Consider the following 23,252-nt stretch of genomic DNA (forward strand, 5'->3'; position numbering starts at 1 on the left):
TTACCATCTGATAAGAGATGGCAGGATACAATGAATCTCACCATGTGCTGAAAGGCAGCAGAGTGTATCAGGAGAGGCTTGAGCTTCACCTTAGGCTGGAAGTCAGAATCTAGCACTGCCTCCTCCAACTTACTGGGCACATTTCATATCCTTTTTATTGTTTTACTTTATTTTTTACATTTCATATCTAATGTGCCTTTTTTTTTTTTTTTTTTCAAAAAAGAAACAGGTTTTATTATTGTTTTTGAGACAGAGTCTTGCTCTGTTGCCCTGGCTGGAGTGCAGTGGTGCGATCTTGGCTCACTGCAACCCTCACCTCCTGGGTTCAAGCAATTCTCATGCCTCAACCTCTGGAATAGCTGGGACTACAGGCATGCACCATGAAAACTGACTAATTTTTGTGTTTTTAGTAGAGACAGGATTTCACCATGTTGTCCAGGATGGTCTCAAACTCCTGATCTCAAGTGATCCACCCGCCTCCACCTCCCAAAGTGCTGGGATTACAGGTGTGAGCCACCACACCCAGCCTTTTTTCTTCTTTTCTTTTCTTTTCTTTTTGAGAGACAGGGTCTTACTCTGTCATCTAAGCTGGAATTCAGTGGCTCTATCATAGCTCACTGCAACCTTGAAATCCTGGGCTCAAGCAATCTTCCCACCTCAGCCTCTGGAGTCGCAGAGACTACAGGTGCGTGCCACCATACCTGGATAATTAAACTTTTTTTTCTTTTTTTGTAGAGATGGGATTTCACTATGTTGTCCATGCTGGTCTTGAACTCCTGGGCTCAAGCCATCTTCCCGCCTCAGCCTTCCAAAGTGTTGGGATTACAGGCATGAGACACCATGCGCAGCTCCTAATGTGCTTTAAAGGTTTCATCTCCCCTATGAATAAATGAATTACTCACATTTTAGTCAGTCCAGCAAAATAGATCAGGTATATGATTTCCAGATGCACACCCTTAACCACAGTATTATACTACGTCATTTTTTTTCATATATAATATAGGGATAATCAGCATTCCGTTCACCTACTCTTAAGAACTGGTAGCCGGGTGCAGTGGCTCACACCTGTAATCTCAGCACTTTTGAGAGGACAAGGCTGGCACATCATGAGGTCAGGAGATGGAGACCATCCTGGATAACACAGTGAAACCCCATCTCTACTAAAAATACAAAAAATTAGCCAGGTGTGGTGGCATGGTGTCTGTAGTCCCAGCTACTTGGGAGGCTGAGGCAGGAGAATCACTTGAGCCCAGGAGGCATAGGTTGCAGTGAGCCGAGGTTGTACCACTGCACTCCAGCCTAGGTGACAGAGTGAGACACTGTCTCAAAAAAAAAAAAAAAAGAAAAGAAATGGTAAAGAAATGTGACAATGCTTTGGGAAAAGTTTTAAAAGCCCTGTATACATGTGTGTTATTTTTACATTAAACCAATTTGATTTTGGCCAAAGCTCTGGTTACATTTATTATTTATATCTGATGAGAGATGTATTTGTGATCATTAACCTCGATGATAGGCTTGCCAGCTAGACCTGAGGAAAGATACTGGTTCCATGTCTCTTTAACCTGAAACTATAACTTCTGTGATAGCAGAAATCTGATTTTGCTCATTGTAGAACCTCCAAAACAGTGCCTAGCACATAACAGATATTGATATATATTTGTGAGATAAATTATAATGAATCTCCATCATCTATCACAGTTTCTATCCTTTTTGTTTGAGACTGGATCTTGCTGTGTCTCTCAGGCTGGAGTGCGATGGCACAATCTCCACTTACTGCAGTCTAGACTTCCGAGGCTCGAGTGGTCTTTCCCCCTCAGCCTCCCAAGTACTGGGACTACAGGTGTGCACCTCCATGCCTGGCTAATTTTTGTTATTTTTTTGTAGAGACAGGATTTTGCCATGTTGGCCAGGGTGGTCTCAAATTCCTGGGCTCAAGCAATCCTCCTGCCTCCACCCCCCAAAGTGCTGGGATTACAGGTGTGAGCCACTGTGTGTGGCATTTTTTTTTTTTTTTGAGACAGGGTCTCACTCTGTTGCCCAGGTTGGAGTGCAGTGGCATAATCTCGGCTCACTGCAACCTCCACCTCCCAGGTTGAAGTGATTCTCCTGCCTCAGCCTCCCCAGTACCTGGAATTATGGGTGCCCACCAGCACGCCTGGATAATTTTTTTTGGTATTTTTAGTAGAAATGGGGTTTCACTATGTTGGCCAGGCTGGTCTCAAACTCCTGACCTCAGGTGGTTTGCCCACCTCAGCCCCCCAAAGTGCTGGGATTACAGCTGTGTTTTGCCCAGCCTCTTTGTAAACATTTTAAGATTCTTATACAGTTTGACTGAGGTCGGGTGGCTGCTATGGAACCTGAGGGTGATCCAGAGATCTCAAACTATACCAGTCCCTGAGTCTACAACTGAATTCTGAAGGAATGTCTAAAACAGTGTTTTGGGAGCCATCACCATTTACAAGTGTTTACTCAGAAAGAATACTTTTTTAACCCTGCTTTAGAATGTAATGCTTATAACGTATTAAATAACAATATGATGCATCCATTCATTCATTTAAGTACATGTACTGCCTTTGGCTATTTTCTGTCCATGGCAACCAAGTAAAAGTCCTAAGTGCACCAAAAAAAGAATGAGCCAGCCGGGCATGGTGGCTCAAGCCTGTAATCCCAGCACTTTGGGAGGCCGAGGTGGGTGGATCACGAGGTGAAGAGATCGAAACCATCCTGGTCAACATGGTGAAACCCCATCTCTACTAATACAAAAAATTAGCTGGGCATGGTGGTGCGTGCCTGTAATCCCAGCTACTCGGGAGGCTGAGGCAGGAGAATTGCCTGAATCCAGGAGGCAGAGGTTGCGGTGAGCCGAGATCGCGCCATTGCACTCCAGCCTGGGTAACAAGAGTGAAACTCTGTCTCAAAAAAAAAAAAAAAAAGAATGAGCCATAGTAGGTAGACAGATGTAGTTTGATTGTCAAGTTGTCCTAGCTGCTAGTAGTTCATTAAACATTCTACATCAGCAGTGGGATAGCTAATCGTTAGTTGCCAGAGGATGTGTACTTGATCCTGGTCTAATGTAGCAAACATTCAAATCATCTGTGTTTTGCTATTTCCAGGACTACTGACTTCTTGGTGAAGGGTCTGGGTATCTAGTCCCTTCTTGTACTGCTTGGAAGTCTAAACTTGACCCTTCATTAACTACAGATCACTTCATTGCCCTTGTTAAGTGTTTAATCACTAGAGATAGCTAACTCTGAGTATCAAAATCAATCAGATGGATTGCATTCTTCATATGAGAATATGTAAAATATAATTATAATTGGGTTCAGGACTATAACTTCTGAGAAATGTTTATTTACATAGCGAATGAACAAATATTGTGCCCGTTACATGTCAACAGAACTTTAAGCTAGAAGTATTATGTTCATATCCTTTTAGTTTTTTTAATTCTTGACCACCAGTAAATCCTTGGACATTCTCACCTACCACCTGGTCATGTTATTTGCTAAAGGGAGTAATTGCCACCTCCCTCAGAGGGTTGCAGTGAAAATTAAAAGAGATAGTAAATGTGAAAGTGCTTTATAATCTGTCAAGTGCCAAACACACATACAGGATTATTATAGTAGGAAATGGTGTCTTCCAAAGAGCAATCATTCAGACAATGTTATAAACCTGATAAATTATTGATTTCCATATTCAACCCGTGACAAGTTTTTGTAGCCAGGATGAGGCAGAAGAAACTAATAATTTGGAATTTTCAGTTGATGTGGTTTTGTTTGTTTGTTTGTTTGTTTTGAGACAGGGTCTCGCTCTGTCACCCAGGCTTGAGTGACAAGCCATTTTGGCTTGCTGCAACTTCCATCTCCCCGGTTGAAGTGATTCTCCTGCCCTAGCCTCCCTAGTAGCTGGGCCTACAGGCACACATTATCATGCCCGGCTAATTTTTGTATTTTTAGTAGAGAAGGGGTATCACCATGTTGCTCAGGCTGGTCTTCGACTCTTGACCTGAAGTGATTCACCTGCCTCAGCCTCCCAGAGTGCTGGGATTATAGATGTGAGCCGCTGTGCCCAGCTGTTATGTGGAAATGTTAATTTCACCTCCCATAGAGGAATATACAGTGTTTTTGGAGTTTATATTTTAAAGTTATTGTAACAGTGAATGTCTAGAAATTCAACCATTGTCTGGAGATTTTCTTATGATTCTGAGCTTCTCCCAGTGCATTAATGGATGGCTGAGGCTACCCCTTTGCTCTTTACTTTTTTTTTTTTTTTTTTTTTAGCATCTGGTGAATTTATTCAGCATAACCACAGGCATTATCTTTATGCTTTCACACACAGACATAAACACAGACACAGCACAATATCCATATTTAGCCCAAGTGCATTCCTTTTGAAGTTCATTTATATGTCTTCATATGCCATAGCCCATCATTTAAATAATGATGGTTTTTTTTTTTTTTTTTGAGACAGAGTCTGGCTCTGTTGCCCAGGCTGGAGTGCAGTGACGCAATCTTGGCTCACTGCAACTTCTGCCTCCTGGGTTTAAGCGATTCTCCTGCCTCAGCCTCCCGAGTCGCTTGGATTACAGGCGGCAGCCACCACACCCAGCTAGTTTTTGTGTTTTTAGTAGAGACGGGGTTTCACCGTGTTGGCCAGGCTGGTCTTGAACTCCTGACCTCGTGATCAAAGTGTTGGGATTATAGGCGATACTTTCAATGCCAATTCCTTCGTTGACTTTCTCAGTATCTTCTGCAGATATCTTCATGACTCCAACACATAGAGCATGCTGTTTTCCTTCTGCCATGGTAGGAACAATGGCATCTACTGCAGCAGGGTAAAGCTTAGCTCCAGGAGAAGTTAAGCCATTGAGTACAAATTTGATGGCTCCTTTATCAACCTGCTGGTGTGGCAGGACAAAAGGATATTTGTGAATTAACCTTAGGGTTGGATAAAAAAGGCCCTTCTCTTTGTCTAAAAAATAGTAATTCTCAAAAAAAAAAGTAATTCTCCATTTACTGTAAGAATTACTGTATGTTCATGGCATCAGACTATTTTGACAGGATCTTTCTTAGGCATGGTCTGATTAAGCCATGGTTCAATACCTGGAAATTGCTCTGTCATTTGACACTTAATACCCTTAATAACTGAGGTTTTCAACTGGATGCAGTTGGACACGTTTTCTTTTTAATCAAATTCTTTTCTTTTTAATCAAATTTCTTGAATATGATCCAAGGTGAAGGAGGCGATGATAGAGAGGGCCCAGAATGGGAAAGAAATTGAATTTGCAAGGGTCCGGCAGATCCCCTTACACCAAGAAGGCCAGCACCGACGGTGGAAGCTGCAGTCGTTATCCAGACCGCTCTTTACATTTGTAAAAAACTTCCCACTATCCTTCCCTCTCCTCGGAAAGAGAGCAGAGTGCATGAGATAAAGTAGTTCAGATTACATCCAGCATGATAAACTGTGTCCTTGACTTAATCTCGTGTGATTCCCAAAACATTTCCAGCCTACTGCAAGGAGTTACATTCAGTGGTACGCAATGAGTCAGGCAGGCGACGGCGACTCCTAGGTCCCCCATCCCTTTTCTGAGAGACCCCAGGGAAAGCAAGAGAGTTGGAGATGGATTTGGGGAGGATGGCGAGGAGTACAAAGGTCTCCCCACCTCCTGGGGACCCCGGGGGCGGGGCTGGATGAAGGTCGAAGTGCCTCCTCCGGGCGGGGCGCTGCCAGGCTCTCAGCCTCTCTGTGGAAGGGCGGCCTGCGCCTGGGTACCGAGGCTGCTGCGCCGCAGACAGCGGGCGAGATGTATCTCCGCAGGGCGGTCTCCAAGACCCTGGCGCTGCCGCTGAGGGCGCCCCCCCAACCCCGCGCCGCTCTGGAAGGACGGTGAGTAAGGACGTCTAGCCCGAAGGGGAGGACGGGCGTCTCGGGTGCAGATTTCGCCTGCGCCCGGGTACTGGCCGGCACCCAGTTGGCCAAACCCGACCCGGAGCAGCAGACATCTGGGTTGGAGGTCGAAGATAATGGGCGAGAGTCCCCGGAAGACGTCCCAAAGTAGGGAACTTTTCCAATGTGCCGCTGAGTCCAGACTATCTGGGTTCGCATCCTGATCTTGGACAAATGGCTTAACCTGTTTTCTCCTCTGTAAAATGAGGGAGATAATGCTTTTGCGTTTAAATGAGTTATGTATGGTTAAAAGCACTTAAAACTTACCCGGCTGACATAGTCGTAGCTTACCACTTTGATTGTTAGAGGCACCATTCGCTCTCCAACCTCCTGAGGAAGCAGAGGAAGGGTGGGAAGGTGGGAGCCGATCAGCGAGCTGGCCCCGGCAAGCGATGGGAGGCAGAGGCAGTGCCCGCTCAGTGGACGCTGGACAAATGCTCGTGGGGTGAATAAACCTAACCCTTGGCCGGGTCTCAGCAGCCTGAACCCCGCGAGCGCCTGACTCCGAGATCCACACCCTCCAAAAAAGAAGCGGCCTTCGGGGCACTTTCCTTTGAGGTTGCAGGTCGTCCTGCAGCTGCTTGGCTCTGTCCAAATATCGACACCTTTGGATCTGGCGGTGCGCGGGAAAAGCAGCGTACTCAGAAATTAACTAAAGGGGGAGTTCCAGTGTGAACTGGAAGCTGATTAAATAAAAAGGGACGTATGGGAAAGCGCCTCGTATAGTGCCTGGAATACAGTAGGTGCTTAATAGGTGTGAGCAAGGAAGATTGTTTTTCTTCCCAGCAGCCTGCGGCTCTAGGACCAGGCTTGCGCTTCCGAGCGGTTATGCCCCAGCCGCTCTTCCCTAGTCCCCATCTTTCCCTCCGGATTGGGGGACGGCTCTTAGACACATCTTGAAGCGTTCTTAATGCTCTCTTCACTTCGCCTCACTTTCTGAGGCTTTCGAGCCCAGAGGGTGGATTCCAGCGGGAGAGAAAGACGCGCGGAAAATTCCATGGGCCGATTTTTTTTCACATTGATTAGGCCTCTGTTGGTGGTGGCGGGAGGGAAGGAGGGAGGTCTAATCAACTCGTTTTATTTTTCTTCTAAAATGCTGGTGGGAGGAAGTTGTCCCTCAAGTATCAGCAATAAGACTTCTTCGTTTTCCTAGATCTTTATTCTCTTTACCAAATAACGTAGAACTTTAAAATATGGTGGCGCGTGCCTGTAATCCCAGCTACTCAGGAAGCTGAGGCAGGAGAATTGCCTGAACCCAGGAGGCGGAGGTTGCGGTGAGCCGAGATCGCGCCATTGCACTCCAGCCTGGGTAACGAGAGCGAAACTCCATCTCAAAAAAAAAAAAAAAAAAAAAAAAAAAAAAAAAAAAAAAAAAAAAAATATATATATATATATTGATGAAATAGGGAGAAGCCATTTATTTTAAACTTCTGAAGATAACGGGCTGTTCTGATGGGAATGGGGAGAAAAATTAGTTCTCTGACCGTGACCTTTCGCTTTATCTGTTTGCCTGCATCCCCCACCGACATCACGCGCGCGTGCACGTGCGCACACACACGCACCTCTTTTTGTAGCTGAACAAATTTCAAATACTTTTCTTCCCAGTTTGAGGCAAAATAGAAGTAGTTTAAAATTTTTAAATACGTATCTAGCAATGCTGCTTGTAGAAGTACTGGTCTTTCTCTAATTTTCATCTAACTACTATTTTTCCAGCACTTAAAATGTATTTAAGAACTATTATTGACTGGAAACAAATTTGTCTTCAGTCGTGGACATTAACCTTTTGTCAATATTTTCTACTTTGATGAAAAATAAAATTTTTTCAGTTTCGTTGAAGGAAAATTTTTTAACTGTCTCATCACATTTTGTTCTCTTCTTTTTTGCTTTTAAAAGGGCAACTCTTTTTGTTTTCTCTCTCTCTCGTTGCCCAGGCTGGAGTGCGATGGCGTGATCTCAGCTCACCGCAACCTCTGCCTCCCCGGTTCAAGCGATTCTCCTGCTTCAGCCTCCAGAGTTGCTGGGATTACAGGCATGCACCACCACGCCCGGCTAATTTTGTATTTTTGGTAGAGACAGGGACTCTCCATATTGGTCAGGCTGGTCTCCAACTGCCAACCTCAGGTGATCTACCCGCCTCTGCCTCCTACAGTGCTAAGACGACAGGCAGTGAGCCACCATGCCCGTCCTTAAAAGGGTAACTTTTTAATGAATAAATAATTTAGGTGTATGACAGATAATTGGGGAAAAACAGGTAAAATAGAAAATAGAATTCACCTGTAATTCTACCACTCAATGAACACAACTAACTGCTTTTCAGTATGTTTAGTTTTCCAGACCTTTTGTTTCTCATTCCTTCTTTATGCACATTATTTTCACAAATTTGGGATAGTCGCATAGAGTATTTTGCTATGACTTTTCACCTAATACATTGTAAATATTTTCTCATTGTAAGTAAATATTGTTCTGCAAAAGTTATGTCTATTTGTTTCACATTGTATGAATCTGCCAAAATTGGTCTAATTAATCCTTACTGAAAATTTCTCATTTCATTGTCTTTTTAAGTAACTTGTCCATCACTGTATTTGTATTCAAGTCTACTTAAATCTCTGATAATTTTAGTTCTTTCATTTAAAAAATATTTCTGATATTTTTGTCTGTTTGAGAAATATGAAGGCTATGTATTCCCTGTTTGATCACAGAGGTATTTTTAAGCTAACAGAAGTCCCACCACAAGTCAAGACCGTAAACTCTTCTCATAACCTTTTGGGCACATTTGAAGGAAAACAAGTTTTTACAAGAAATCGTCATTTATAGCCAAACTAAGAACATCAACAGAGATCATTGTGATTTTGCTACTGTGAAGTTTGTAAGCAGCACAAATGACTTAAGATTTTCCCTGTGCAAATCATAATCTTCCGCTAGCCCCTGCACCCCTACACTTTATGTTAGGCCCATCAAACTACAGGTTGGACATGCATAATCTGAAAAACTGAAATCCAAAATGCTCCAAAATTAGAACAATTTGAGCACTGACATGATGCCCCAAGTAAAAAATTCCACACATAAGAACTTAACACAAACTTTGTTTCATGCACAAAATTATTCAAAATATTGTATAAAATTACCTTCAGTCTATGCATGTAAAGTGTATATGAAACATAAATTAATATTTTGTTTAGACTTGGGTCCCATTCTCAAGATACCTCATTATGTGTATCCATATATTCCAAAATAAAAAATATCCCAAACCCAAAACACTTCTGGTCCCAAGCATTTTGTTTTATTTTAATTACTTTTTTGAGACAGAATCTTATTCTGTCACCCAGGCTGGAGTGCAGTGGTACAATCACAGCTCACTGCAGGGCTCAAGTGATCCTCCTGCCTCGGCCTCCCAAGGTAGCTGTGACTACAGGCACATACCACCACTCCCAGCTAATATTATAAAAAATTTCTGTAGAGATGGGGGTCACTACATTGCCCAGGCTGCTCTTGAAATCCTGGACTCAAGTGATCCTCCCATCTCTACCTCCCAAAATGTTGGGATTACAGGCGTGAACCACCACACCCACCCCTAGCATTTTAGATAAGGGATATTCAACCTATACTTTGTACCTTCGAGGTCACGAAACTCTCATGCTTTTACACATTACACCTTCTGCCTCCAGTGCCATTCCTCCTTCCCTTACTTATCTGACAAACTTATTTTCCCTCAAAACTCAGGTCTCTTCTATTAGGGCAGCTACCGTGGCCAACCAGCTGAGTTTTTTCTCTGCATATGGCCTGGCTTAACACTTACTGCATTTGTCATACTGCATCACAATTATTTGTCTGTATGTTCATACCCTCCTTCTAGACTGAATGGTTCGAGGCGAGGAACCTTGTCTGTCTTGTTCACAGTTGTATTCTTAATGCTTCTAACAATTCCAAATACATAGTAGATGCTGAGCTGTGTTAGTGGAAAGAATACATAAATGTCTCTACATCTTTAAAATAAAGAATTTGAGTTGTATATACTTTAAGCTCCTTCCAACTTTGAGTTTATTTTAAAAATTTCAATTCCAGGGCATTATGGGATATACAAATTTTCGTACTACAAAACAAATATATTTTAACATAATAATATAGTACTTTTATATGTTTCTATTAGTTTATACAGAATTGTACTTCTATTTCAGATACAACCTGATTGCAACACTTGGCTTAAAAACCTTTTATCTGCCCATTTTTGCTTTATAAGAGAAAAATTGAGATTTCTTCCTATATCTACATTTGTATTATAGAGTTATAGAAATATGTTGATTTCAACATAAGTGCTTGATTTAACATATAAATACTAATTTTATTACATTTTAGGTATAAACATACTGAATTCATTTTTTAAAAAATAATTTTTAAAAAATAATCCTTTCTTAAAAAGTAATCATTTTCTTTGAATTCTGTAGTGGAGTATATGGCTTTTTCTTGCTAATGTGCACTTCATTTGGCTGTTCAAATTGTTTAGTGCTTTTGTCATTCCTCCTTACTCACACCTGCACCCCTCGCAAGAAGGCATGATGCTCGGCATCAAGATGACAGGTTTCGTGAGTGTTTATCAAATTAGACTGGGAGAATGTCAAGTGGAATTATTACCCAGCCTGCTACTACTGCATTCCCTTAAGCTAAAATCACTTGATATTCATAGATTCTAGGTTCACTGAAGAGAAAAAATTTAAAAGGTGTAATTATTTAAAATAGTTTTGCTTGAGTAGTGAAGCTACTGTGTTTGTTTCTTTCCCGGCGTCTCCGCGCCAGATGTCATCTATCAGATTCCCTGGATCAAATATGATCTATTATCTGGTTGTAGGCTCACAGTCAGTGCTGGTGGGTATTACGTAAGTGATTATATAACCGCAGTGCTTAACAATTCATGTATTTCACAACTCGTGATAAAGCTCAAAGCAATGTCAATATCAAGACATGGGATTAATTAAATATAAAACAGCAATAGATTTGTGTCATTAAGCATACACATCCGAAAAATACCTTGCAATCATTGGAAATTCAGGGTTTTCATAAGAATATATTAACTAGACTATTATGAAGATTTTTCTTCTTTATTTTTTAATTTCATTTCATCTGAATCTCAGCTTTCTAAATTATGAAGAATTTTGTATGTGTAAACTCAACATTTCTTCATACCATTAATATGGATGACTTTTAGTAAAATAATTTTATTATAAATGCTAATAATGAGAGCTGATACTTGAGTGTTTACCATATGCCAGACTCCTGGATCATTTAATAATTACAACAATTCTATCAGATAGGCATTATTATTAACATTTTAAAAGAACTATTTTGAAAGATTAACTTAAAAATTAATATAGGTGTTGGGCTCAGTGGCTCACACCTGTAATCCCAGCATTTTGGGAGGCTGGGGCAGGTGGATCACCTGAGGTAAGGCATTTGAAACCAGCCTAGCCAACATGGGGCAACCCCATCTCTACTAAAAATACAAACATTAGCTGGGCATTGTTGCACGAGCCTGTAATCCCAGCTACTTGGGAGGCTGAGGCAGGAGAATCGCTTGAACCCGAGAGGCTGAGATTGCAGCAAACTGAGATCGTGCCATGGCACTCCAGGCCTGAGCGACAGAGTGAGACTCTGTCTCAAATAATAATAATAATATAACTGTTTAAAAAATCAATAGTTTTTAATTTTTTAAATTAAAAAACTTTTAATTTTTAAAATTAAAACTGCTTTTTTGGGAGCAGTTTTAGGTTTACAGAATAATGAGCAGAAAGTACAGAAAATTCCATGTACCCCCCCTTGCACACCCTCTTCCTTTCCCCTATTAACATATTGCATTGATCTGGAAAATTAAAATTGACAAGCCAATATTAATATATTATTATTAACTAAAGTCCAGGGTTTACATTAGGATTCATTCTTTGTGCTGTATGTTCTATCTGTTTTTATAAATAGATTATAATATTATACAGAATAACTTATAGTATCATACAGAATAAAATACAGTATCATACAGAGTAAATTACGGTATCATACATAATAAATTACAATATCATGCAAAGTAGTTGCATCACCCTAAAAATCCCTCTACTCTACCTACTCATTTCTCCCTCTCTTCTCTCAATCTTTTTACTGTGTCCATAATTAGTTTTACATTTTCACAGTTTTATTATTTGAAAAAGTCATATTTGTTCATAAGTTTGTAAAAAATTCAACATAGACATATATAAGATGAAAAGTGTATTTTCCTTCCCAGTCCCCATGTCCATTCCCTGCAGGTAACCACCGTAAGACAGTTTTAATAGTTTGATTTTGGGACTAAAATAACAGATATTTTTGAGTTGAGTAATATAAGCCTGTTGAGTCATTCATTATTTTGTCATAAAGTTTCTGAATCAAAATCTAATCTTTATTAAAAATAAAAGTAGACCGGGCACAGTGGCTCATGCCTGTAATCCCAGCACTTTGGGAGGCCAAGATGGGTGGATTGCCTGAGGTCAGGAGTTCAAGACCAGCCTGGTCAACATGGCAAAACCTCATCTGTACTAAAATACAAAAATTAGGCAGGTGTGGTGACAGGCACCAATAATCCCAACTACTTGGGAGACTGAGGCAAGAGAATCTCTTGAACCCAGGAGATGAAGGTCACAGTGAGTCGAGATTGTGCCACTGCAGTCCAGCCTGGGCAACAGACCCAGGCTCCATCTCAAAGAAAGAATCAAAGTAGAGCAGTGACTCATGCCTGTAATCCCCACACTTTGGGATGCTTGAGTCCAGGAGCTTGAGACCAGCCTGGGCAACATAGTGAGACCTAATTTCTACCAAAAAATTTAAAAATTAGCCTGGTGCGGTGGTGTGTGCCTGTGGTTCTATATACTTGGGAGGCTGAGATGGGAGGATCACTTTAGCCTGGGAGGTTAAAGCTGCAGTGAGCCAAGACTGCACCACTGCACTCCAGTCTGGGCAACAGAATAAGACCCTGTACCAAAAAAATATATATATATAAAGCCTAGAGTGGTGGCTCACACCTGTAATCGCAGCACTTTGGAGGCCAAGGCAGGAGAATTGCTTGAGGTCAGGAGTTTGAGACTAGCCTGGCCAACATAGGGAGACCCCATCTCTACAAAAAATTTTAAGAAAAAATAAAAGTAGAATAAGCAGAAGTTCTTTGTAAACCATAAGAGTACACAGTCACTATATTTTGGTTTGGCTCTACAGAAATATGAATAAAGGGGGCCAGGAACGGTGGCTCACACCTGTAATCCCAGCATTTTGGAAGGCTGCAGCTGGTGGATCATGAGGTCAGGAGTTCAAAACCAGCCTGGCCAAGATGGTGAAACCCTGTCTCCTCTAAAAATACAAAAATTAGCTGGATGTGGTGGCAAGCACCTATAATCCCAGCTACCTGGGATGCTGAGGCAGGAGAATCGCTTGAACCCAAGAGGCGGATGTTGCAGTGAGCTGAGATTGTGCCACTGCACTTCAGCCTGGGCAATAAGAGCAAAATTCCACCTCAAAAAACAAAACAAAAAAAAGCAAAATTAGCCAGGCGTGGTGTCACATGCCTGTAATCCCAGCTACTCGGGAGGCTGAGGCAGGAGAATCGCTTGAACCTGGTAGGTGAAGGTTGCAGTGAGCCGATATAGTGCCATTGCACTCCAGCCTGGGCAACAGAGCTAGCCTCCATGTCAAAAAAAAAAAAAAAAGAAAGAAAAGAAAAGAAATATGAATAAAGGGATGTTTTAGTCATAACTAGAAGCAGTTTCAAAGGACTATGTAAGATGGCCAAACCAAAATATGTATTCTAATCCTCAGAAATTTTTTTAAGGCTAGTCATAATCTTCAGAATTTTGAGAGCCTTAAGTAGTCAGGAAACTGCAAACCTGTCACTTATATTGTCCTCTACTAATCTGCCAGCTCTCACTTATGCCCAGATTCCTTTGTTTCTGTCATCTTTCTACTGCTTAATGATGAATTCATTGCTCAGAGCCACTCTAGTTGTATGTAGGCCACCAAAAAAAAAACAAAAAAAAACACAGATTGAGACTAGGCCATGTGATGGGCTGGGAAGCTGGAAGACTGAAGTGCATTTGGACATCACTGTATCCCTAATTATATTAATATTTACCAGTGCTAAGCACAAACCTTTCCAGACTGCTAACTCATTTTTGCAAAAAGGAATCTTAAACTGAAAGGTTAGGCCAGGCATGGTGGCTCATGCCTGTAATTCTAGCACTTTGGGAGGCTGAGGCTGGTGGATCACAAGATCAAGAGATTGTGTTCATCCTAGCCAACATGGTGATATGCCATCTCTACTAAAAATACAAAAAAGCTGGGCTTGGTAGCACACGCCTGTAGTCTCAGCTACTTGGGAGGCTTAGGCAGGAGAATCATTTGAACCTGGGAGGTGGAGGTTGCAGTGAGCTGAGATTGCACCACTGCACTGCAGTCTAGCAACAGAATGAGACTCCATCTCAAAAAGAAAAAAACAAAAACAAACAAACAAACCTTATAAACTTATAAAGCAGCTATCCCTGAGAACCCTTTTGGCCTTATTCTCTCACAATAAGGATGAAAGTTGTTCCCTTCCATTTCTAAGATTATGTGATTTTTATCTCAAATGTTGGAAGTCTTAATTCCCAAGAATCTTAGGCTACTTTCAGGAGGAAATGCTGAATGTGAGGCACTCCAAAACCTGTATACTAGTTCTTCCCTCCCTTCCATGTCCTGTACTAAGATAATCTCTATATTAGATTTTTATGAATTGACCCCACAGATGCTTAGTAGCCAAAAGCAGTTTTCCATTTCCAAGCAAAATCCTCTTCTATTATGGGTCATTGGAATCTGAAAGAGGCTCAGATCACTTCAGGTTTTTTGAGGGTCTGGGTATACTTTAAAAAGTAGTACCGGCCAGGTGGTGGTGGCTCATGCCTGTAATCCCAGCACTCTAGGAGACCCAGGCAGGTGGATCACGAGGTCAGGAGTTCAAGACGAGCCTGACCAATATGGTGAAACCCCGTCTCCACTAAAAATACAAGAATTAGTTGGGCGTGGTGGCACATGCCTGTAATCCCAGCTACTCGGGGGCTGAGGCAGGAGAATTGCTTGAACCCAGGAGGTGGAGGTCGCATTGAGCCAAGATTGCTCCACTGCGCTCCAGCCTGGGCAACAGAATGAGACTCCGTCTTAAAAAAAAAAAATTAGAAGAGCCTCCCAGAGCCGGACGGGCTTGCGGGCTGGGCCGTCGCCGCCGCTTGAGCCGCCGTCGCGCCGCTTCGGGCCGCCGCCGAGCATTCGGGTCTCTGGGCGCCGCCGCGGGCGCCCGGAGCGAGCCGGGAGGGAGCTGCGCGCCTTTGTGCGTGCCGAGACGGCCCACCTGAGAATTCAGACCCTAAGGACTCCTATCTCATTCCCAGAAACATCATGGCCGAGCCAGACTACATTGAAGATGACAATCCTGAACTCATTAGGCCTCAGAAACTGATCAATCCTGTCAAAACCTCCCGGAACCATCAAGATCTTCACAGAGAACTTCTTATGAATCAAAAAAGGGGTCTTGCTCCTCAGAACAAACCAGAATTGCAAAAGGTGATGGAAAAAAGAAAACGAGACCAAGTAATAAAGCAGAAGGAAGAAGAAGCACAGAAGAAGAAATCAGACTTGGAAATAGAGCTATTAAAACGGCAGCAGAAGTTGGAGCAGCTCGAACTTGAGAAGCAGAAGCTGCAAGAAGAGCAAGAAAATGCCCCCGAGTTTGTGAAGGTGAAAGGCAATCTCAGGAGAACAGGCCAATAAGTCGCCCAAGCCCAGGAGTCCTAGGCCGACGCTACACCAAGACCCCGCATGTCCCTGCTTGTCACCCCACAGAGCTGTCTGTGGGTGCCTCCTCAATCTCAGGGCACAAGCCCCTGGAGAACATTCCAGCCAGCAGAGAATCTTGACTTTCAGAAGGATTTGGTTTGATTTTCCCACTCCCTGGATGGATGCCTTGCTGTGACAGTTGCTGTTCCTATTCGCCAAATGAAGGGCAGCGCCCTTGCACATAAGTTGGAATGATGGACCTGTGTTCAGAGACGTACCAGAACCAGCAAAGCAAACAAGTGAGAGAAGGAAGCGGACACTGGAATCAGTTCTTGAGAGTCGCACACTTGGTTTTTCTTCTAGTCCAAGTTCAGTGGGACCCAGAGCCTTTTTTCTTTTAAAAGCTAAAAAAGTGTTTAATTCCTCTTTTTGTTATCTCTTAGGTAATTTAGATCACCTAGAAATGCGTTTAATCTGTGCATCCACTGTTTGTAATTTTATTTTGAGCATCTAGAATCTTCTTGTTTAATTAATACTTTCAGCCATGCTACAGTTAACACCAGAGCAGGATTGTTAATGTTGAGCACAGCCGCTACCGTCATTGGCACTAAATTTAGAAACAGGGTGAGAAGGTTTCAAAGCCTGTAAACACCCATCTTGATTTTACTTTGATTCCTTTTGGTTCTCTGTGTGATAACAGTAGGCTATATAGTGACATTCCAGTTCCCAGAAGGTACATCCTGTCCGTTCATTTATTGCTTTGATTACTAGGACGGTTTTTGTTCAGTTTTATTTTGAAATCTCTTGCTGAGCTAGCTCTTTTAGATGGAATAATCTTCCTGTCCTTTAGAGAGTGGAACTAGTCCCTAAAACCCAGCTTCAGTATCAAAAGTAGAAGGCCCCACATCTTTTCATTCTTCCCAGAGGAGTGTGGGGAAGGTTCCCATGACCAGCTGGGCAGTGAGGATTTCTCTAGGTATTTGAATGTGAAATAAGTGTAGATTGGTCTCAAGGAGGCTTCATCAGAAGATTTATAGCATTTGGATGTCTAATGATAATATCATTAGAATCCAGGCTTTGAAGGTTTCTGACTAATGCTCATTATTTCTTGGTTTTTTTCCTTGTGAAGAAAGACTGTTTTGCCCCTGTCTCAGCGATGGCGCTGTTGACACAGATGATGTCGATGACTACTGCATTGCATCTCTCAGGAACAGCCGACAGGAAGGGAGGGGCTGCTGAGTTCCCTCGTTCTAGCTAGCAGCACACTCCTCACAGGGGGGGCCGAGTTACAGACAGCAGCAGCATTCTCATGCAAAATTAGCTTTCAACTGCCGGTGTGGGCACCGGTACCTTCTGCCTGACGATACAGAAGGATTTTGGGGGATTTCGTATTCTCTCTGTAGAGACAATTCAGCCGGTCATTTCTGCATTGGAGACTCTTCTCACTTCTTTTGAAAACTCACAGAAAGCTGGATCCAGAGCTTTGGAATCCTTCATTAGCATAGTAGAAATTAGCTTTCTATGGCAATGCTTTAATGTTAGCAGTTGACGATTAGGCCCATATTCAATCCGAATGGGAACAAAAGCAAACACAGTGATAATATACTGCTAGTTAGAGAACCGTGTTAGCTGATTACACCTGAAATGGATTATTTATCTCATCAGCAAGTATTATTTGAATAAAATAAGATGCTTAAGAAAAATTGTTGCTCTATAGTAATTTGGTTTTGAAGAATGGAATGATAACTCTTTTTTTCTATCGTTCTTCCTTTTGAGAGAAGAAAGTGATGACAGATCGTGTTGAGAAGTCCACTTCTGATTGCACATTGACTAGAGTTCTTCCTCTGGACTAGTGACACTGTTTGTGAAATGCAGATTCGGGACTGGCTCATATCTTTTTATCTAACTAGATGTCAGATCTTGAGATCTGTATTCTTGAAGCAATTCTGCCACGTGATCAAATTCACAACTTAACTAGAATTCATTCTTCACTGAAAAAAAAAATTAATTAAAAAAGTTTTTTTTTTCCGAATAGCACTCAAATCTGCAGAATTATTTGTAATTCATAATATAGAATCTGGCCAAAAGGAGACTTGTAAATAGCGTAAAGTGGTGTCTTATGCTGAATGGTGGAATGTATAGGCAGGGGAGCTCTTTGAAGGTGTCAGATCAGCTGCGCTCACAAGCCTGATTGACACAGGCTGTCAGCCTCCTCTCACCCCTTAATACTGTGCAGCGCAAACCCCTAGGACTCTTGAACATCCGAGCTTTGTGCTTTGAGCCACTTTTTGACAAAAATGGCTCCATTTTCCCACAATGCGGTTTTCTTAAAATAGTTCAGTGTTTTATAGTCTCATAGTAGTAGTGTTGCTTTCTAAGCTATAACAGTCGACTTTATTCTTCTACTCTGAAAAATCTTGACTTGTTTGAGTGTATATAATATATATAAAGGGAGCCTTAATGGATTGCTTTTCATAATTTAATATTTTTTGTATTTGCTCTTGTATAATTGTTTTTAATGGAAAGTATTAAAGAATTGAGGGTGGAATTCTTAGAACCAAAGTTATTCTTAATAAAAATCACCACATGCTTGGACCACGGAAAAAAAAAATTAAAAAGTACTACAAGACTGGCTTATTAAAATTAGACTATATTTAAATGCTTATATTTAATAAATAATTAATATCATTTGTAAATAACTACCAACGTCTAAATTTGAGACCCTCTCTTCTAATAGGCCTTTATTCTACTTTTTGCTTAGCTGTGCTGGATTTGGAAAACCTAGAGTCTTTGGGCCACATATTAGGGTGAATTATTCTAGTATTGTATCTCTTCAGTTGTGCCTAAAGTTAGTCTTCTTTTCTTGCCTTGTGTTTCAGCCCCTTGAGCAATAAGACTAACGCCCCTTGGAATGTTGCTTCTGGGATGATCATTTCAGGGATGTGAACATGTTTACCGGTTTTATTTTAGTGTACTGAGAACTGAGGATACTGATTTGTCATATTGGTCCTGTAAGGTGTCAGGAGCATACACCCAACATGGAAAATATTCCTTGCTTTTATAAAGAAAATGTTGATTATCATTCCTGCTGATATGATATCATAGTTGCTCTGTATGTTTCAAAGCCAAATGATTCAGGTCTGAGTTCACTAGGAGAAGTTTGTTATAAAAGGGTTACTTTGCATCACTTCTACCCTGACATTACAGATTTTCTTTCTTTTTCTTTTCTTTTTTTTTTTTTTGAGATGGAGTTTCACTGTTGTTGCCCAGGCTGGAGTGCAATGGCACAATCTCAACACAACTTCTGCCTTCTGGGTTTAACTGATTCTCCTGCCCCAGCCTCCCGAGTAGCTGGGATTACAGGCATGCCTCAGCACACATGGCTGATTTTGTATTTTCAGCAGAGATGGGATTTCTCCATGTTGGTCAGGCTGGTCTCGACTTCAGGTGATCTGCCAGCCTCGGCCTCCCAAAGTGCTGGGATTACAGTCATGAGCCATCTCACCTGGATTCTTTTGTATTTTTAGTAGAGACAGGGTTTCATCATGTTGGCCAGGCTGGTCTCAAACTCCTGACCTCAGGTGATCTGCCTGCCTCGGCCTCCCAAAGTGCTGGGATTACAGGCATGATCCACCACACCTGGACTGATTTCTGTTTTTGACTATTACGAATAAAGGTACCATGAACATTTGTGTACAGGTGTTTATGTGAACCTAGATTTCCATTTCTCTAGGATAAATGCTAGAGGATATTTGTAAATGCCTGTCAGGATATTCTGGTTGTAGCATAATTTATTTTTTTCTTCCTTGTTGTTAGTTATCTTTAGCTAAGACAGAGCATCTATTTCCTTCTCTTTTTAAAAAAAATTATTTTAGGTTAAGGGGTACATGTGCAGGTTTGTTAATAAGTAAATTGTGTGTCATGGGGGTTTGATGTAGAGATCGTTTTGTCACCCAGGTAGTAAGTATGGTACTCAATAGGGAGCTTTTCTCTTCTTAGGCTTCTCTCACACTTCTTCCTTTTTAAAGCATTCTATTTAATAACAATGTTTCCAAAAGGGAAGTAAAAGAGTAAGTGGTATGCATTGATTTCTCTTCTTTGCTACATTGGGATTATGGTTTAAACTTCTAATGATGATTACACAGAGAATTGAGTGTACCTTTGGATGTGGCATGATGAATCTTAAAGCTCAAGAAATAAACCTAAGCATACATTTACTTTCAGGCTTACAAGACAATCACATCGGACCAAGCTAAACACACGGAACAGATAACAAATTTGAAAGAAAAAACAAAAGCGGAGATATGTCCATTTCAAGGTAAATGAATTTATTAATTTTTTATTTTTATTTATTTTTTGAGGCACTAATTTCCATCTACTTAGTCTAGCAATGAACACTATTTGCTTTTGGCCTCTTTTCTAGCTTCATCCAAAATGACTCTGGGTATAAGTTCATTTAGAAAGGAAAAGCTCAACTGAAACCTAAAGAATATTCCTATACCTTTTGGTTGAGTGCATTTGACAAATGAACATTTTACATTCATATTGCTGACCAGTGACTTTTGACTCCTTTGTGTGGTAATATTATTTTTCCCCTACTCAGACATTCACTCATGCAGGCATAATTTTAGTATCTGTCTCTCTCAGCAGGTTGATCTTTCATTTTCCTCATTATTTAAAAATAATAATAAAACTAATTTCTCTTTCAGTTTGGGCTAAGACCACTTGTGTGCCTTTGTGCAAATAAGGCGCATATGACATAATAGAATCAGGTGTGTATATATCGAGTCCTTCAGTTGATCAAATAGTGACCATGGGAACAGAAACTTTATCTTTTCAGCCTTTCTTTCCTTCCTACATTTCTTTTTCTTCTTTCCTTCCTTCTCTACCTTCCCTCCTCCCTTCCTCCCTCCCTCCCTTTCTTCCTCCCTTTCTCCCTTCCTCCCCCTCTCCCTTCCTCCCTTTCTCTTGTCCTTCCTTCCCTTCCCCCTTCCCTTCCCCTTTCCCTCTATGGGCTCTCTCTCTGTCAACCAGGCTGGAGTGCAGTTGTGCAATCATAGCCTACTGCAGCCTTGAAATCCTGGACTCCAGGAATCCTCCCATTTCAGCAGCTAAACTGCAAGCATGCACCACTACACCCAGCAAGTTTATTTTTTAATTTTTGCAGAGACAGGGTCTCACTATGTTGCCCATGCTGGTCTTGAACTCCTGGCCTCATATGATCCCCTCCTGCCTCAACCGCCCAAAGTGCTGGGATTACAGGCATAAGCCACTACGCCTAGCCACTTCTTGCTTTAAACCATCCTTTTTTTCCATGCTATTATTATCAATTACTATGATCACTACTCAGAGATATTAGCTGCTTATGAACCAGTTTTAACCTGTCATGACAATAATAAAAAACAGAATGTCATCAATACATATCGTTGAATATAATCATGTAGTTGTTTATAATACTAATAAAATAAGCATTTGCATAGAACTTTTTATATTAATCCCCTTTTCATATACAATATTTTAATTAATCTTTAAAATAGCCCTGTGCAGTAGATATTATCAATATCCCTATTTTACAGGTGACAAAAATGAGGTTGAGAGAGGATTAGTGATTTCTGAGTTATCAGCTAGGAACTTGGCTACTCTTCCATGCTATCTCATGGAAAATGAATAGGGTCGCTTCTTATTTTGGTATTCTTCATATTTGGCTAAGTAATATATTCAGGTTTTGTTTTTAAGTTCAAAGTGTTTACAGAAAAGCAGATCCCCCATTTTCCCTCCAAGAGGCAACCAATAAAACCAGTTTCTTTGAATCCTCCTGGAGAGTTTTTGCAAATGCAATTATCTAGGCACACAACTTACCCCTTTCCGCTCCTCCACCACTTTGTCCTAGCACAATAGTAGCATACTATATATGTTGTTCTTCTTTGCTGTTTCACTTGAGAGTCTACCTTGAAGACTATTACACATCAGTGCATGTATATCTGTCTTATGTGTTTAAATGACTGCCGTGTTTCATTGCCTTCCCATTATCTTTAATTAATACCTTGCTTAATGACTAATTCTTAAAGGTGAAAAGGAGAATGTTGCAGAAACTGAGAAAGCAAGTTCAGAAGCCCCAGAAGTACTTGTAGTGGAAGCTGAGGTGGTGGATGCTGAAGAAAGTCCAAGTGCTACAGCTGTAGTCATAAAAGAAACATCTGCCTGTCCAGGTCACGTGGAGGCTGCTCCGGAGACCACAGCAGTCAGCGCTGAAACAGGGCCAGAAGTCACAGATGGAGCGGCGGCAGGGGAAACCGCAGAAGTCAACCCTGAAACAACCCCCGAGGTTACAAATGCAGCTCTGGATGAAGCCGTCACCATCGATGATGATAAAGATACAACAGAGAACCGAAGCTCTGATGAATATGCTGAACTAGAAGAAGAAAATTCTCCAGCTGAGTCAGAGTCCTCTGCTGCAGACGATTTACAGGAGGAAGCCAGTGTTGGCTCTGAGGCTGCTTCAGCTCAAGGCTGATCTGCTAGTAGACATTTCAGCAACAAATGCCATAGAGTGCCTGATAAGTGCTTTTGCGTTTTTAGTACACTTAGTTTAAAAAAAAAAAAAGATATTTTCTAGAAAACGTTTATTTGTCTTGAAGATTTTTGGCATCCCCTGATAGATTTTAGGATTCAGAGACTTGAGATTGTACATTTCTTATTACTAGTCTACTGTCTGAGCTCAGAATATGGCATTGCAGTAAAGAGCTTCAATAGTTTCACCTTTGGGTTTTTTTTCCTAGACATCTTTCTTTTATCACAGTCATCTTTGAATTTATATTTTTTATTAGAGAAATTCAGCTATCCACACAACCTGTATTCACTTTAATTTTGCTGTGCCTTCAGCTTACTTTATTGTATACTATGTAGATCTAAAATACAGTTTGAGTCAAATAAAATTAGAAAAGCTTTGGTGTTTCTACTTTTTTCACTAATATTTACATGTACAAATAATATATATTAACATACACTTACATAACATCACATCAAGAAATTTAAGCTTTCATAATAGTATTGAAGAAAGAGCATATAATCTATGGAGAAGCCTGCATATAACAACATGTGTACCCTCTCCTATCTATAGTACTTACATAGGGGACATGGAGATCCTTTTGGTTCAGTTCAGTTCAATATTTATTGAAGATTAACCCTTTGTGCCAGGAATCATTCATTCATTCATTCATTCACGTGTTCAGCAAGTATTAGCTGAGCACTTACAACATAATAGGTATTGTTTTAAGTGCTCCCCAGTTTATATTCTAGAGTGGAACCGGGTAATAAGACAAATGAGAAAATGATGTAGTATGTTAGATACTGACAAGTGCTAAGGATAAAAGTAATGAAAATAAAAGGATTGTAAGTGTTAGTTCGAGGTGGAAGTTGTAATTTTAGATAGGATGGCCAAAAGAGACCTTACTAGGAAGGTGTCTTTTGCATAGAGACCTGAAAGATATATAAGGGAC

At 41.1% G+C, this 23,252-nt stretch overlaps 1 protein-coding gene and 2 pseudogenes across 1 annotated transcript; 2 read left to right on the forward strand and 1 right to left on the reverse strand.

The window, feature by feature from the left end:
- Nucleotides 1-4,394: 4,394 nt before the first annotated feature.
- On the reverse strand, nt 4,395-5,199 carry LOC105710713 (malignant T-cell-amplified sequence 1-like; annotated as a pseudogene).
- Nucleotides 5,200-5,800: 601 nt separating this feature from the next.
- Nucleotides 5,801-22,342, forward strand: LOC135272628 (protein MGARP-like; annotated as a pseudogene).
- LOC135272636 (protein FAM107B-like) lies at nt 15,317-16,550 on the forward strand. Its single transcript, XM_064371111.1, has one exon. It carries the CDS (start codon nt 15,376-15,378, stop codon nt 15,745-15,747), a length of 372 nt encoding a protein of 123 aa, XP_064227181.1. The 5' UTR covers nt 15,317-15,375; the 3' UTR covers nt 15,748-16,550.
- Nucleotides 22,343-23,252: the final 910 nt, after the last annotated feature.

The sequence above is a fragment of the Aotus nancymaae genome, unplaced genomic scaffold (genome assembly GCF_030222135.1).
Source record: "Aotus nancymaae isolate 86718 unplaced genomic scaffold, 86718_ANA_hifiasm-v0.15.2.pri h1tg000119l, whole genome shotgun sequence".
NCBI lineage: Eukaryota > Metazoa > Chordata > Mammalia > Primates > Aotidae > Aotus > Aotus nancymaae.

Excerpts from the sequence above, each read along its gene's own strand:
- LOC135272636 (XM_064371111.1), top strand. The coding sequence starts at position 15,376 with ATGGCCGAGCCAGACTACATTGAAGATGACAATCCTGAACTCATTAGG.